The sequence below is a fragment of the Diceros bicornis genome, chromosome 17, assembly GCF_020826845.1.
Source record: "Diceros bicornis minor isolate mBicDic1 chromosome 17, mDicBic1.mat.cur, whole genome shotgun sequence".
In the NCBI taxonomy this organism is placed as follows: domain Eukaryota; kingdom Metazoa; phylum Chordata; class Mammalia; order Perissodactyla; family Rhinocerotidae; genus Diceros; species Diceros bicornis.
Window position 1 is genome coordinate 17,424,904 of NC_080756.1, and position 13,018 is coordinate 17,437,921.

The 13,018-nt window shown below is 51.8% G+C and overlaps 1 protein-coding gene across 1 annotated transcript; it reads left to right on the top strand.

Moving 5' to 3' along the window:
* Positions 1–978: 978 nt before the first annotated feature.
* KRT77 (keratin 77) lies at positions 979–12,686 on the top strand. Its single transcript, XM_058557532.1, has 9 exons — positions 979–1,515; positions 6,548–6,762; positions 7,959–8,019; positions 8,538–8,633; positions 9,576–9,740; positions 11,207–11,332; positions 11,451–11,671; positions 11,897–11,931; positions 12,385–12,686. The coding sequence occupies exons 1-9, from the start codon at positions 979–981 to the stop codon at positions 12,684–12,686; spliced, it is 1,758 nt and encodes a 585-aa protein (XP_058413515.1).
* Positions 12,687–13,018: the final 332 nt, after the last annotated feature.

A 13,018-nucleotide genomic window follows, 5' to 3' on the forward strand; every position in this document is an offset into this window, starting at 1 on the left:
AATCTTTCCCAGCCAAAAAAAAAAAAAAAAAAAAAAATTGGGACTTGCATTTCATATATCTTAAAAAAAAATCCTCTTTGAAGAGTAATTCATTTTTATTCTATTTTACAAAAGCTTTGGTCTACAATAGATTGGAAATGGAAAAAAGAAAAAGAAAAAAGAAAAAGAGGGAGATTAGGAGATAGTTTGTCTTTTGGTCTAGAAGACAATGTTAGGTCCTGTTTGCTGCTCAATGAATCTCTAACCACAGACCTTTAGTGCTCAGGACCTCGTCTGTCTTGTATTTGAGGAGCCTGAGGGGTACAGAGCAACCATGTGGGCAGTCTTGGGCAGAGTTCCCTGGCTTTTGTTTGCACTCAATGACCACAAGACTGTGTTTTCATATGATTAACATTTGGGGTGTGCTTGGCGATAATAACAGTGGGGAGCAGAAGCAGGGTCTGGGGAGGTCAGAACAAGACATTCGCCCCACCAGGATAATGCTACAGCAGCAGATGTCTCCACCCCAGTCCCAGCTGTGGTCCCAAGACAGGTGGACAACCCCCAGCTTTGCCCCAGATCTCCTGGGCACACCCCCAAACAAACAACTCAGTGGTGGAGTTTCTTAGGAAGATATCAACCAATGATTTGGAGGAAACTGTATATGAGTTTCTAAACTTGATCCTGAGAGATTATTTCACTCTGATCTCTAAATGGCAAGAGATGAATGATAAATGATCAAGTTGGGGAAGTTTGTCTACAATGCAATTTCTGCAACTTATAGGTGTGAGGTTTTAAAGAGATGTTGCTGGCAGGCAAACTAAACATAAATACTCCCTTCCCAGGATTCGGAAGGTGCCCAGCCCAGTGAGTGCCTGTATATATAGAGACTGAGCCAGATCTCTTGCCAAAGGAGTCATAGCTCCTTCCGGCCCTGGTCTCTGTCTCCTTCCATCTGGGCCCTTTCCCCTGCCTGCTTCTCTGGATGCTCCAGGAACCATGAGCCGCCAGTTTAGTTCTCAGTCGGCGTTTAGCTCAAGGAGCAGGAGGGTTTACAGTGCTGGCTCTGGTGGTGGGAGTTGGGCTGTGGGGTCTGTGTGTCAGGCCCGAGGGAGGTGTGGTGGTGGTGGGTATGGGAGCCATGCAAGGGGGTTTGGCTCCAGAAGCCTCTACAATCTGGGTGGCAGTAAAAGCATCTCCATGATCCTAGTGGGGAGAAGCGCCTGTGGTTTCCACCAGGGTGGGGGAGCAGGATTTGGAGGAAGAAGAAACTTTGGAGGTGGTGGCTTTGGAGGTGGTGGCTTTGGAGGTGGCGGCTATGGAGGAGGTGGTTTTGGGGGTGCTGGGTTTGGAGGTAGCAGTTTTGGGGGCTTTGGTCCTTCTTGTCCCCCGGGAGGCATCCAAGAGGTGACCATTAACCAGAGCCTCCTACAGCCACTCCACCTGGAGGTAGACCCTGAAATTCAGAGGGTCAAGACCCAGGAGCGGGAGCAGATCATGGTTCTCAACAACAAATTTGCCTCCTTCATCAACAAGGTGAGTACCTCAGGGGCAGGCAGAGTCTCTGGTCTCTGACCGAATGACGGAGAGGGCCTTGTGCCTTGCCACCTCACACCACATTGTGTTGACTCAAGTTTGATGGTGACAATCACTTCCAGATGTGTGTGTCTGGGACCTTAAAAAAGGATTTACCTAATTTAGGCCTCAATTTGACTTACTGAAGGAATTTATCTCTATATTTTCCTTTTGGCAGGAAAGCAGATAAGGTGTGTGAAAATACCAAACAGACAAAAGGCATGGGGTAGTAACCTCATTCTCATTAATCATTATTCACTTTCCATCCATCCATCCATCCATCCATCCATCCATCCATCCATCTATCCATCCATCCACCCATCCATCCACTCACCCATCCACTCACCTATCCATCCATCCATCCATCCATCCATCCACCCACCCACCCACCTACCCACCCATGCAGCCCACAAACATTTACTAAGCCTCTACTATATGCCAGACACTGTGTCAGGTGCTCCAGGGTGACTAGGACACAGATCATGCCCTCAAGGAGCCCCAGATATAAAGGAGAGAGGATTATGACAGTGTGCGGGAAGTGTGTTAATAGGGATAGTATTCTCTGGGCCACAGTATTTCAAAGGAGGGTGCATGGGCTCTGCCTGCCAGGTTCAGGGACCTCAGGTCTGACATGGGTCTTGAAGGTAGAGAAAGAGTCAAATAGGTTCTCAGAGCAGGGAAAATTTCCAGGCAGAAACACCAGGAGGCACAAAAGTTTGGCACTTATGGGGAATTTCAAATGGTTAAAATTCCTGGAGAAAATGGTAGAACAGAGGGAAGAGGAGAGAAGTAGAGCTGACGCTGCAGAGGCAGGGCGGGAGAGGTGGGGTGGGCAGGAGAAGTGGGCTGGGCACACCGTGGCAAAGCCGAGGTGAATGCCCTGGGGGGTATTGCTGGGGGCTACGGTCAATAGTGTACTATGTAGGATTCTGTCTGAATTCCTTGCTTTAGCTCATCCAGGGACAAGCATGGGCCAGATGGAACCAAAGAAGCTCCTCTCCCCAGTTCCCTGATTAAAGCTCAGGTTAGGTCTGATTCAGGTCTAAGTCACCAAACAGAGGCTGGGGAAGAGCTGTGATAAAGAGCTTCCTCTAGCATTGCCTTTCGTCGAGAGGGGGAGGCACAGTGGCTACTGAGGCTCCCCAGAAAGTTCTTTGCCTTCAGGCATGTAATGGGAAGCACCCTGGAGCACAAAGGCCCCTGGATGCTCAGTGACTTTCCCTCAGTCTCCACAGGAGTTCTCTTTTGAGGCCAGAGCTTGACTGCAAGAGTAGCCATGGCCAAGGTCCACCACTGGGTGTACACCTGGCCTCTGACATCTGAGCAAGTGCTGGGGACAGGACAGGGGGTGTGAGCTGGGGGAGGAGGGGTAAGAATCAGCGCTGAGGCCCAGAGATAGCCAGTGGAGGTCAACAGAGCAAATGCTTCTGGCTGCTTCTGATCACCTCGGATGGGAAATCTAGCTGAACATCATCACACTGCAGGCGTAGGCAGGAGTGGGAGGCTCGAGTGGAGCAGGGAGGTGACGGGGAAGGAGACACCATGGACAGGTCAAGGCTAGGCTGAGGGGGGAGCAGGGAGAAGGGAGGATAGGGGCCAGTGACATGGCCACGGGCTGCTGGCAACTGATCTCTTGAAACTCTCATTGGATTGTGGTTCTGCCATTAGCAGGACATCTGTTAATTTACAGCATGGGGCTCTGGGCAGAGGCCAGGTTGCAGGCAAATGTGGCTCCCTGTCCTTCTCTAAAGGCAAGGCTTGTGATGACCATGAAGACAGAGTCCTCACCCAGGAGGGCTCTGGCCTGGCTGGAAGGGAGAGGTTTCTATGGCAGTGACTTCTGACTCTAGTTTCTGATCTGGTCTTCCTGCTTTCACCCTTAATCTCGTACAGCCTGTTGTCCACACCACCTTTAAAAACATATCTATCACTCCTCCATTTGAATGGAGGCTTCTTGTCTCAGTCGGAATAAACTCCAAGATCCTATAAGGCCCTTCATGATCTGGCCCAATTCCCCACTGCTGCTACCCCCTGGCTTGTGGTTGTGAGAATTAGGCAACGTTGCCACCACCGGGTGGAACAGCTCTCAAGCTGTAAGGTTTAGTGAGCAGAGTGAGGGTTGGAATTTAGCTCCCCAGGGTACAAACTCTGTGCAGTGACCCTGCACACCCACTCTGCCTCCTCTCCTGCTTTCTTCTCTCTTACCAGCACACTATTGCATTCTTGCATCTTCCAACATCCCAAACATGGTCCTGCCTCAGGGCCTTTGCACCTGCCATTCCCTCTGTTTGGAACTCCTCCGTCAAAGAGTGGTCCAGCCTCCCCCCTCACTTCCTTCAGGTCTTTGCTCACATGACTCTGTCTCCATGAAGCCTTTCCTGCTCTCCTCCACATCAGCATCCCTATCCACCATCCCTGTGTTACTTTTCTCCATAGCCCCTACAGCCATTTGACACACTGAATATTCCTTGTGTTCGTTTCTTTATAGTTGCCTCTCTGGATAGAAGGTAAACTCCTGCAAAGCAGGAGTTTTGTCTGTTTTGTTTATAATTGAATCTCCAACATGCAGAAGAGTGCCTGGCACATGGTAATTGCTCAATAAATATGCACTGAAAGAAAAACTGAGTCAGACCTTCAGGTGCCAGTCTTGGACCCTCAGAGAGTGGGAATGGAGACAAAGGCTTTTTTAGAATAGATGACAGAGGAAAGAGACCTCAGGAAGGAAAGGGGGGTTCTAGTTCTTCCCATGGGGACACTGGCCTGGCTTGTTCAGCTGAGCTCAAATCCTCTATGCCGGGGTAGTGAGCGGCCTGGGTCATCTACACTAGCAGGCAATTCCAAAGCCCTTAGCATTTCCTTAGTCCGTGACGCTTATGAGCTGTCTTCTCTGTGTTGGGCACTGTGAGTCCACAGGTCCCATCCACCCTGTGTCCACTGGAAAACAAAGGGGCATGGGCCTGCCTTCCTGGGATTCACACCCAGTGGAGGAGGGACACGCTAAAGCAACACCAAAATAATGTGTGCAAATCATGATAGATGCTACAGGGGAAAGAACAGGGTTTAGGAAGGGGAGACACCAAGAAGATGCCACCTTAGTGGAGATCTAAGGGTGAATGGGAGTTAGCTGGGCAAAGAGCTTGGGAGAGCTGGCTGTTCGAGCCCCTGGGGGTCGCTGTGGCTGGACCGTCCTGAGTGGGTGGGAGGGCATGAGAGGCCGAGTGGGGTGTGCTTTTCCCAGTAAGAAGGTCAGGTCTGTACGATGCTAAGTTTATCCGTGTTATCTGAGCTTCCCCTGAGTGTTGCCAACAGGACACAGCCCAGGAGCATTTTGGGAGACCCGGGGGAAAATCACAATGGCTTTCAATGATTTTCCTAGTGGCTAAATCCCACTAAAATTACCTGGTACTCCCTGAAGCCAGCCTCTGCCTTTGCGGTTTGAGTGGCCTGACGAGAACCACGTCTCTTTGGCTGAACTCCTGAGGTATTGTGCACGGGGCAGAGCACCCAGCGTGGTCCAGCTGCCGCCTCGCTGTCTGGCGTGGAGATTCCCCATGGGACCAAAAGATTCTTTCTTTTGGTTCCCGCAACATGGAGCACAGGGCTGTGAACGAGCGTCCGATGGGTTACTCCAATCCCAGGGAGTGGTGCCAGAGTCAGAATTGGCCAAGTGTTCCTCACAGGAGTGTTACGAGCCATGCTGACAAGCCTGGGAGAGCTGGTTGCCTTATCTCCTGCTTTGATAAAGCTCAGGGAAATGAGTCATGGGAAACAGTGTTCTCTGCGCACATTTTCCAGCCTAGAGTCAGAACCCAAAGAGAGTTAGCAAGGGCTGGCCCCTCAGGTGAGGGGGTGGGGCTGTGTGTCTCAAGGGCCAGGGATCCGGGGCACTCTTCTTAGTGCCACATTGTAGGGGAGTGTCTTCAGGGTTCTGACAGCACGGAGCACTGGGTTTGCCCCCATACACAGCTCCTGGATGGATTCTGGAGGGGATGCATGTGTGTGTGTGTGTGTGTGTGTGTATGCACCTGAGCAAAGCATAGAGGCATCCACTGTCTTAGGCAAGTCTTAGGCATCCACCTAAGGCATGGGGGGCGGGGCTCCATCTGCAGGCAGAAGGAAGATGAGAGTCGATCATTGCCATGCGAAGGACAGTCCGTGCACTTGTTCTGCACAGCCAGCCAGCTCTCTGGACTCTGCACCCGACCTTTGTGCCCACAGTTTTGGGGGAAAGAGGTAGTGAGAATGTAGGATGATGCCCACTCTCAGTTCTCTGTGCTAATGAAGGAAATAGCAATGCCGGTATTTCCCAAACACTGGGCAACCCCAAAGTCATTAATTTGGGGCACTAGAATGCATTACACAACATTACAAAAATGTGAGCATTTAATTTTTAAATTCTGTCTGGGTTACAAAAGCATTTAAATGAGGTGACCTTCCTGAAAAACATACTGGCAGGCAGCGGTGGGGCCTGCAGGGTGGGGACACCAGGCAAGTTTGCTTAGGAATCAGTTCCAAGCCAAATGGTTCCTTCCCGCCTCTTATTTTCTCCTCTCCTCAATTGCATAAGGCATTTCCACCACACAGACAGATGAGCGTTGGATGCATCTGTGCTTCAGATGCTCCAATCATCTCTTCCTTCTGTTGGCGTGATGAACTGGGGGCAGGCAGTGACAGCTCTGTGATGGAGATGGCTGTACCTGAAGGAGACACAGCACTCTGTTGGAGGGGATTTACCTTCTGCACCAGGGTTAGCTTAGTGTTAATATCAGGCAAGTTGACCTTCCAGCTATTGGTCAATCATCAGAAACCACACTGTGTTTGTGTGCCCTGGTCCCAGAGAAGGGGAGGCTCTCTGACCCCTAGCAGGGCATCTTGATTCTCTGAGGTCTGCTTATGCGTTGGGGCTGCCCATCCTCCTCCCTGTGGAGGAGCTTCTTGGACCCACAGCCTGGTCATGTTCTTGGTCATGAACCTGGAGGTCTCTTGCTTTTAGGTGCGATTCCTGGAGCAGCAGAATCGGGTGCTACAAACGAAATGGCTGCTGCTGCAGCAGGTAGACACGTCGACTCAGGCCAACAACCTGGAGCCCATCTTTGAGAGATACATCAGTGAACTTCGGAGGCGGGTGGATTTTCTCAACACGGAGCAGATGCGCCAGAAGACAGAGATCAGGAGCGTGCAGGATCTCGTGGAGGACTACAAGAACAGGTGAGGCTCCAGGCAGAGCAAAGGGGTCACGGAGAAGCAGGGTGGGGAACTCATTCACGGGGCCAGACATTCTGCTTTAGTGTTAGTGTGCAAGGGGTGGTGGGACCAGGGCCACCAGGTGTGGCCATGCAAGCTCTGCACTGCACAGCTGCAGGGGGTGCCATTTTGCATACGGTGGCCCTGGTAGGATGGTTTTGCCAGTCAGCCCTCAATTGTATTGGGTGGAGAGGGGCAGACTGGCTTCATGGATGTTGGAGCCAGATAAGGCTGAAGTCTGGTGTGGGCTTTGCCACTTTCTGGCTGCCTGCAAGTTCATCTTTCTAAGCCTTTAGTTTTCACATTAGTAAAGTGGGGATAGTAAGTATCATCCTTGTTGGAGGGGTAGATCTGTGGCTTTCAAACTTTAGTGTGTATCAATTTGTTAAAATCAAATTGATCGAGTAGGTCTGGGATGGGGCCAGAGTGTCAGCATTTCTAATGTTTCCAAATGGTGCTGATGCTGGTGGACCAGGGACCACACTTTGAGAACCACTGGCTTAGGTGGAATTATTTTTAGTACGTTCTTAGGCTGTGTCTGCACATACTAGCACTCAATAAGCATTAACTATTAATAATAATGTAGTGGTGACAGGACTTGTCTAATTCTAGATCAGCTGCTCCTGCACTGAGCAGCATCTGAGCGGCCTCTGCCTCCCTGCGCTGAGGGTGCAGGGTGCTTCTCTTAACATACCTTTGACATGCTTACTGCATTGGGCCACTAGAGAGTCAGGTGTGTGTGAGTTGACAAGGGAGAAATGAAATTCACACTGAAGCTGTTGGGGGACAAAATTATAGGTGACATTTTTTTCTGTTTAAAAAAATTTAGTAAAAGTGGTTGTTACTTTATGTTCTCAATTAAAAAAAATGATTGAGCTTGACAAATTTACAAAGGTAACACAAAATAAAAATGAACATTTGGGGGGCATTCTACGTGGCTCTGGGTTTTCCATGTTGGGTCGTTGTCCCCTCCGTTGACCTGGAGAACCAGGAGGTGGCTCCAGCTGCTTTTCAGTGAGAGCGGCAGGCCCTGGCAGGGGAGAATCAGAGTCCAGGACAGTAAAAGTTTGGAGAATTCCAAGCCTGCCACTTTGAGGAGGATCTGAAGGAGCCGAGGTCAGCCCCTGCAGCCTGTCTGTGTTTCTCGTGTCTCCCGGCAGATATGAGGAAGAAATCAACCAGAGGACCAGCACGGAGAATGACTTTGTGGTCCTGAAGAAGGTGAGGGATGGGGGTGTCCCGAGGGGGACTGTGGGCCCAGGAGGCTGAGCAGAGTGAGGAATTCCTGTGGGTGCTGCGTGACTGGGGGATGGACAGGGTGACCTCGGGCGCCAGTTTGTTGAGTGTGTTGCCCAGATGCTGGGGCCTTTACACTGAAGGGGACAGTCTGAAAGTGATGCTAGCCTGAATCTTGAGGAATCCTTCAGTTTTTATCTCTCCAGGGTCCTGAAAGTGAAATTAAATTAACTGACAGCTTTTGCGTGTCCCTGAGGTGTGGCCTTGGGACCTGGGGAAGGACCTGGGATGTTGTACGCGACTGACCAAGATGAGAAGCTTGGTGTCACACTTCCTTCTGGCCAGGAAAGTCAGGGTTTGCAGGTCCCTTATTTGAGTGAGGTGAGGAAATCTGCAGACAAGAAAGTAAACCAGAGAAGCTTTGCCACTTGCTGGGCTACCCAGCCAGCTGGTGGCAGGCAGCGCCTGGCCATAAAGTCAGACGGTCTTTGCTTGCTGTTCAGGGCGTGGATGCTGCTTACTTGAGCAAAGTGGACCTGGAGTCCAAGGCGGACGTTCTGTTTGGAGAAGTTAATTTCCTGAAATACTTATTTCAGACGGTGAGTTCAGGCCTCACGAGAAACCCTTCTCTTTTCTCACATATCACAAGGGGTGTGGAGTCCCCAGTTACCTCAACTCTGTGGGTCCGGAGTCAGCCATCCCTTCAACCCCCAGTCCTCAGGACTCCTGGGTGGGGGGCTGAAGATGGGAGGCAGGGAGAGTTCCAAGGTAGTAGAAGGGGAAGTGGTCTCCACTTCTGTCTGGGAAACGAGGTTAACACCTGGGACATATAGGGGCGAAATCAACAGAAATCTTCACTGGCACTGGGAAGTCAATGGGGCTATTTGGGACTCTGAAGGAGAGGGCAGTGTGGATTAAAGGATGAAGACGAAGACTGCCGCGGTGAGGGGTAGTCTGGCCCTACCACCCCCAGTCCTACTGTCACCGGTGTCTAACTGGGGGGGCACCTGCTCTGGGCCAGATGCCGTGCGAGGAGCTTTACCATGTCTTGGGCGTCTCCATTCCACAGATGAGACAACTGAGGCCCTGAGGGATTCAGTTACTTGCTCAGTCACCCAGCCAGTCAATGGTAGAGCCCAGACTCAACAGTGAGTGTGACTGGCTGCACGAGTGGAGTCCATTCTACTGCCTCTGAGAGCTCACGTAGTTTCAAGGAGTCTCTGCCTGTCAGAGGGCCCTGCCCAAGATGGTGGCCAACCCAGAGGAAGGAAGGGTAGAGGGCACAGGAGAGGCCTGGTGCGCAGGTGGTCTACAAGGGCTCTGAGTTCAGGTTCCTTTCTTCTCCCGGGAGGCTAGGTCTGGCTGCCTTTATCTTTAGTTAAGGTACCTCTCGGTGCATGACTATTCAAAGAACTTTCCCCCAAGACTTCCCTCTGGCCCAGGCTTCTGGCTTCCCCAGAGAGCCTTGAGGGGGCAGTAGAGGGAAACTGAGGCTCCAGGAGGAGAGTGGAAGGAGTTAGGTTGTGCTCCATGCCTCGCAGGAGCTGTCCCAGATGCAGACCCACATCAGCGACACCAACGTCATCCTGTCCATGGACAACAACCGCTCCCTGGACCTGGACAGCATCATCGCCGCGGTGCGGACCCAGTACGAGCAGATCGCACAGAAGAGCAAGGCCGAGGCCGAGGCGCTGTACCAGACCAAGGTGGGCACGGCCACTCCCCCGCCCAGACGTGGTACCCCAAACCCAGACATACCTCCCAGGACTTGTGTTGTCTTTCTCCTATTTCTAAAGTAAAACATGTTTGTTACAGAAAATTTAGAAATTACAGGTAAAGATTACTTATATCCTACGACCACTATTAACATGTCAGCATATTTTCTACTAGTTCTTTGTAGCCAACATTTATTGAAAACTCATATGAACCAGGCAGCATACTAAGAGCTTTATACACATTATTTCATTTACTCTTTACAACAACCCTATGAGGTAAGGATTTCATTGTCCCTATTTTACGGATAATAGAGTATGAGATTACCTAATTTCTCTAAGGTCTTGTGGCTGGAAGTGGCAGAGGCAGAACTTAATTAAACTCATATGTGCTGTCTAGAAACCCATGTTCTCAACCGCTGTAATGTTTTTTATTCTTATTTTTTCATAATAATATCTTTTAAAATATATTTTTGTACTTTTTCACTTATCACTCATGAATGTCTTTCTGTGACATTAAAGAGTCTACATTATTTTCACTAGCAGCGTGGTGTTCCATAGGAAGAATGTACCCTCACTTATCAGATAAAGATCTTTCTAGCTAAGTCGTTGGGCACAACTTTGGTTACGTCTTTAACATAAATGGACCTGGATCTTTCTGGAGGGTGAAGACTCTGTAATTAAGGTTCAAAGGCCAGTCACTAAACTCTGAACAGCCGGCACTTGAGATCTGCTTTGTGGATTACCTGTGCCCAACTCTAATCCCAGCTGGCTTCTGTCCCACTGTCTTGTAGGCAGGTGTTCTGAGTGGCACAGATTTCAGCGTCAGACTGGGGAGGAGGATGGTCAACAATGAAAACATCAGAATGCAGAGTTTCCCTTGAGCCAACCCTCCCCCTTGCTTCCTTCAGGGTCATGGCCATGGGTAGAGTGCCTATTGATGGGGCCGTGTAGACACAGAAATGGAGACAGAGAGGAAAACGCGAATAACTGTGGAGCATGCTGAGGGTCTCTGAGGAAACGAGGTCCCGAGTGCCAGGGAAATTGTTCTGGAAAGTGCAAGAAGAATATGGTGGGGTGGAAAAAGTGAGGGGTCCCGGTGGGGGTAAGGGCCAGTGCGAGGGCTTAGATGTGGGGGAAAGGGGGTAAAAAGGGCATCCAGAAGCAGGTTTGTCTGTCTGGTTTGTGGGTCTGGCCCAGAGACTGGGGGGAATGAGGGAGGCTTGATATAGATGTGTGTGTGTGTGTGTCTGCATGTGTGCGTGGTGTCACAGCTCAGATGTGGGAGGTTTGGTACCGGTGTGAGTGTGTGTGTGGGATCACAGCTATGGGGGGCTTACTCTGGGAACTTTCCTGGAGGAGAGCAGCCTTGGACAGGGTCCAGGAAGGCAGACCCACTCCCTTCTGCAGGGGCTCATGGTGAGCAGCAGGCTGACCTTGATGCTGCTTTTGACCCCCAGTACCAGGAGCTCCAGGTCACAGCAGGAAGACATGGAGATGAGCTGCAGAACAGCAAGACGGAGATCGTTGAGCTCAATCGCATCATCCAGAGGCTGCAGACAGAAATCAGCAACGTCAAGAAGCAGGTAAGACGGGTGCTCAGGGTGGGCTGACCAGACACGCCACCTCCCACCGCGCCCTGCCGGCGGGGCTCCTGACAGTCAACCCCTGCACGCTTCTTCTCCATGACCGTCTCCTGAGCAGGCTGACCAGATGCACACAGCCATTTCGGACGCAGAGGAGAGAGGAGAGCGGGCCCTCCAGGACGCACGGCAGAAGCTGCAGAACATGGAGGAGGCCCTGCAGCAGGCCAAGGAGGAGCTGGCCCGGCTGTTGCGCGAGTACCAGGAGCTGCTGGGAGTCAAGCTGTCTCTGGACGTGGAGATCGCCACCTACCGCAAGCTGCTGGAGGGCGAGGAGTGCAGGTGGGCCTAAGCCCATTGCAGCCAGGTGGTGACCCCCCAGTGCTAAAAGACTTCAAGAAAATGCTTAAAATCCCCTCTGGCCCCACTGGCTCCCTGACCATCCTGCTCGTGCACACATCTTTCCCCGAAGCCTGGGGACAGCTCTGGCTTCACCCGTCATTGCTTCTGATGCTGCCTGCCTTCAGGCTTTGGGGGTCTGGCTGATGTGTGTGCTTTGGTTTACAGGATGTCAGGGGAGCTGCAGAGCCACGTGAGCATCTGTGAGTAGCAGAGCCCAGGAGGAGAGCTGGTGGGTGCTGGGCGGAGGAGGCCCCGGAGGGTTGGCCAGCAGGGAACTGGCAGTGGGCATTTTAGTCTCCAATCCTATACAAGGAAAACCAAAGTGAGCAAACACAGCTACAAAGCCGGGAGAAATTCATTGAAATAAATTGTTAGATTTCAGTTCTTCTTTATCTTAATTCTTATGACGCCCAATAACCAGCAGAGGCCTGGAACTCTTCAGGGTATATCCATAAAGAAAATTGTCAGGATGTCCTGACATTCCTTTGTAATATGAAGAATACTTTAAAAATGGGACTACTTTCATCCAATGTACCTTTTTGCAAGTCAGATGCTGCCAGCGATGAAGGATGCAGGAGGCTGCCCCCAGGGGGGTGCAGGTGGGTCCCCCTGCCCAGTCCTGATCCTGGTTTGGGCCGCTCTCTCTCCCACAGCTATGCAGAGCAGTCAGGCGTCCGTCAGCAGCGGGGGCGGCGGCGGCGCCGGAGACTCTGGAGGTTACAGCGGCGGTGGATACGGCGGCGGCGGCGGCGGCAGCTCCCGCGGAGGCGGCGGGGGCTCCGGAGGGGGCTCCGGCGGGGGCGGTGGAAGCGGTTATGGGAGCGGCAGCGGCGGAGGCTATGGCGGGAGCAGCAAAGGCAGCAGCAAGCACGGGGGCAGAAGCGGCGGCGGCTTCTCCCGCCTGCAGATCATCCAAACGTCTACCAACACCTCCCACAGGCGAATCCTGGAGTAGAGAGAGAGAGGCGAAGGCTCACACGCCCCAGGCCTCAGGGCGCTCTCCTGTCCCCTCCCCCGCGCCCTTCCCAACCCCCTCTCACTTACCTTTTCCTGATGAGTCTCAGCAGTTTTGCCAATAAATTCCACTCTAGATGGGGAAGCAGATGGATAACCCCAAACAGCAGATCTATCTTTGGAGGGCACTGGCTGGCAGTCAGAATCACAGCCACACACGTTCTCAACTCAGACTCCACTCAGCTGGCCCTGCTCCTGTCCCTGGGGACAACCAGGGGCCCAGTTTAGTGATGGAGAAAAAGAGCCTGCAGAGAATTTAGGAGGCGGATAGTG

Coding starts and splice junctions, on each gene's coding strand:
- KRT77 (XM_058557532.1), top strand. CDS start 979: ATGAGCCGCCAGTTTAGTTCTCAGTCGGCGTTTAGCTCAAGGAGCAGG. Junction 8,020..8,537: donor ACTTTGTGGTCCTGAAGAAG/GTGAGGGATGGG, acceptor CTTGCTGTTCAG/GGCGTGGATGCTGCTTACTT. Junction 11,672..11,896: donor CTGGAGGGCGAGGAGTGCAG/GTGGGCCTAAGC, acceptor TTTGGTTTACAG/GATGTCAGGGGAGCTGCAGA.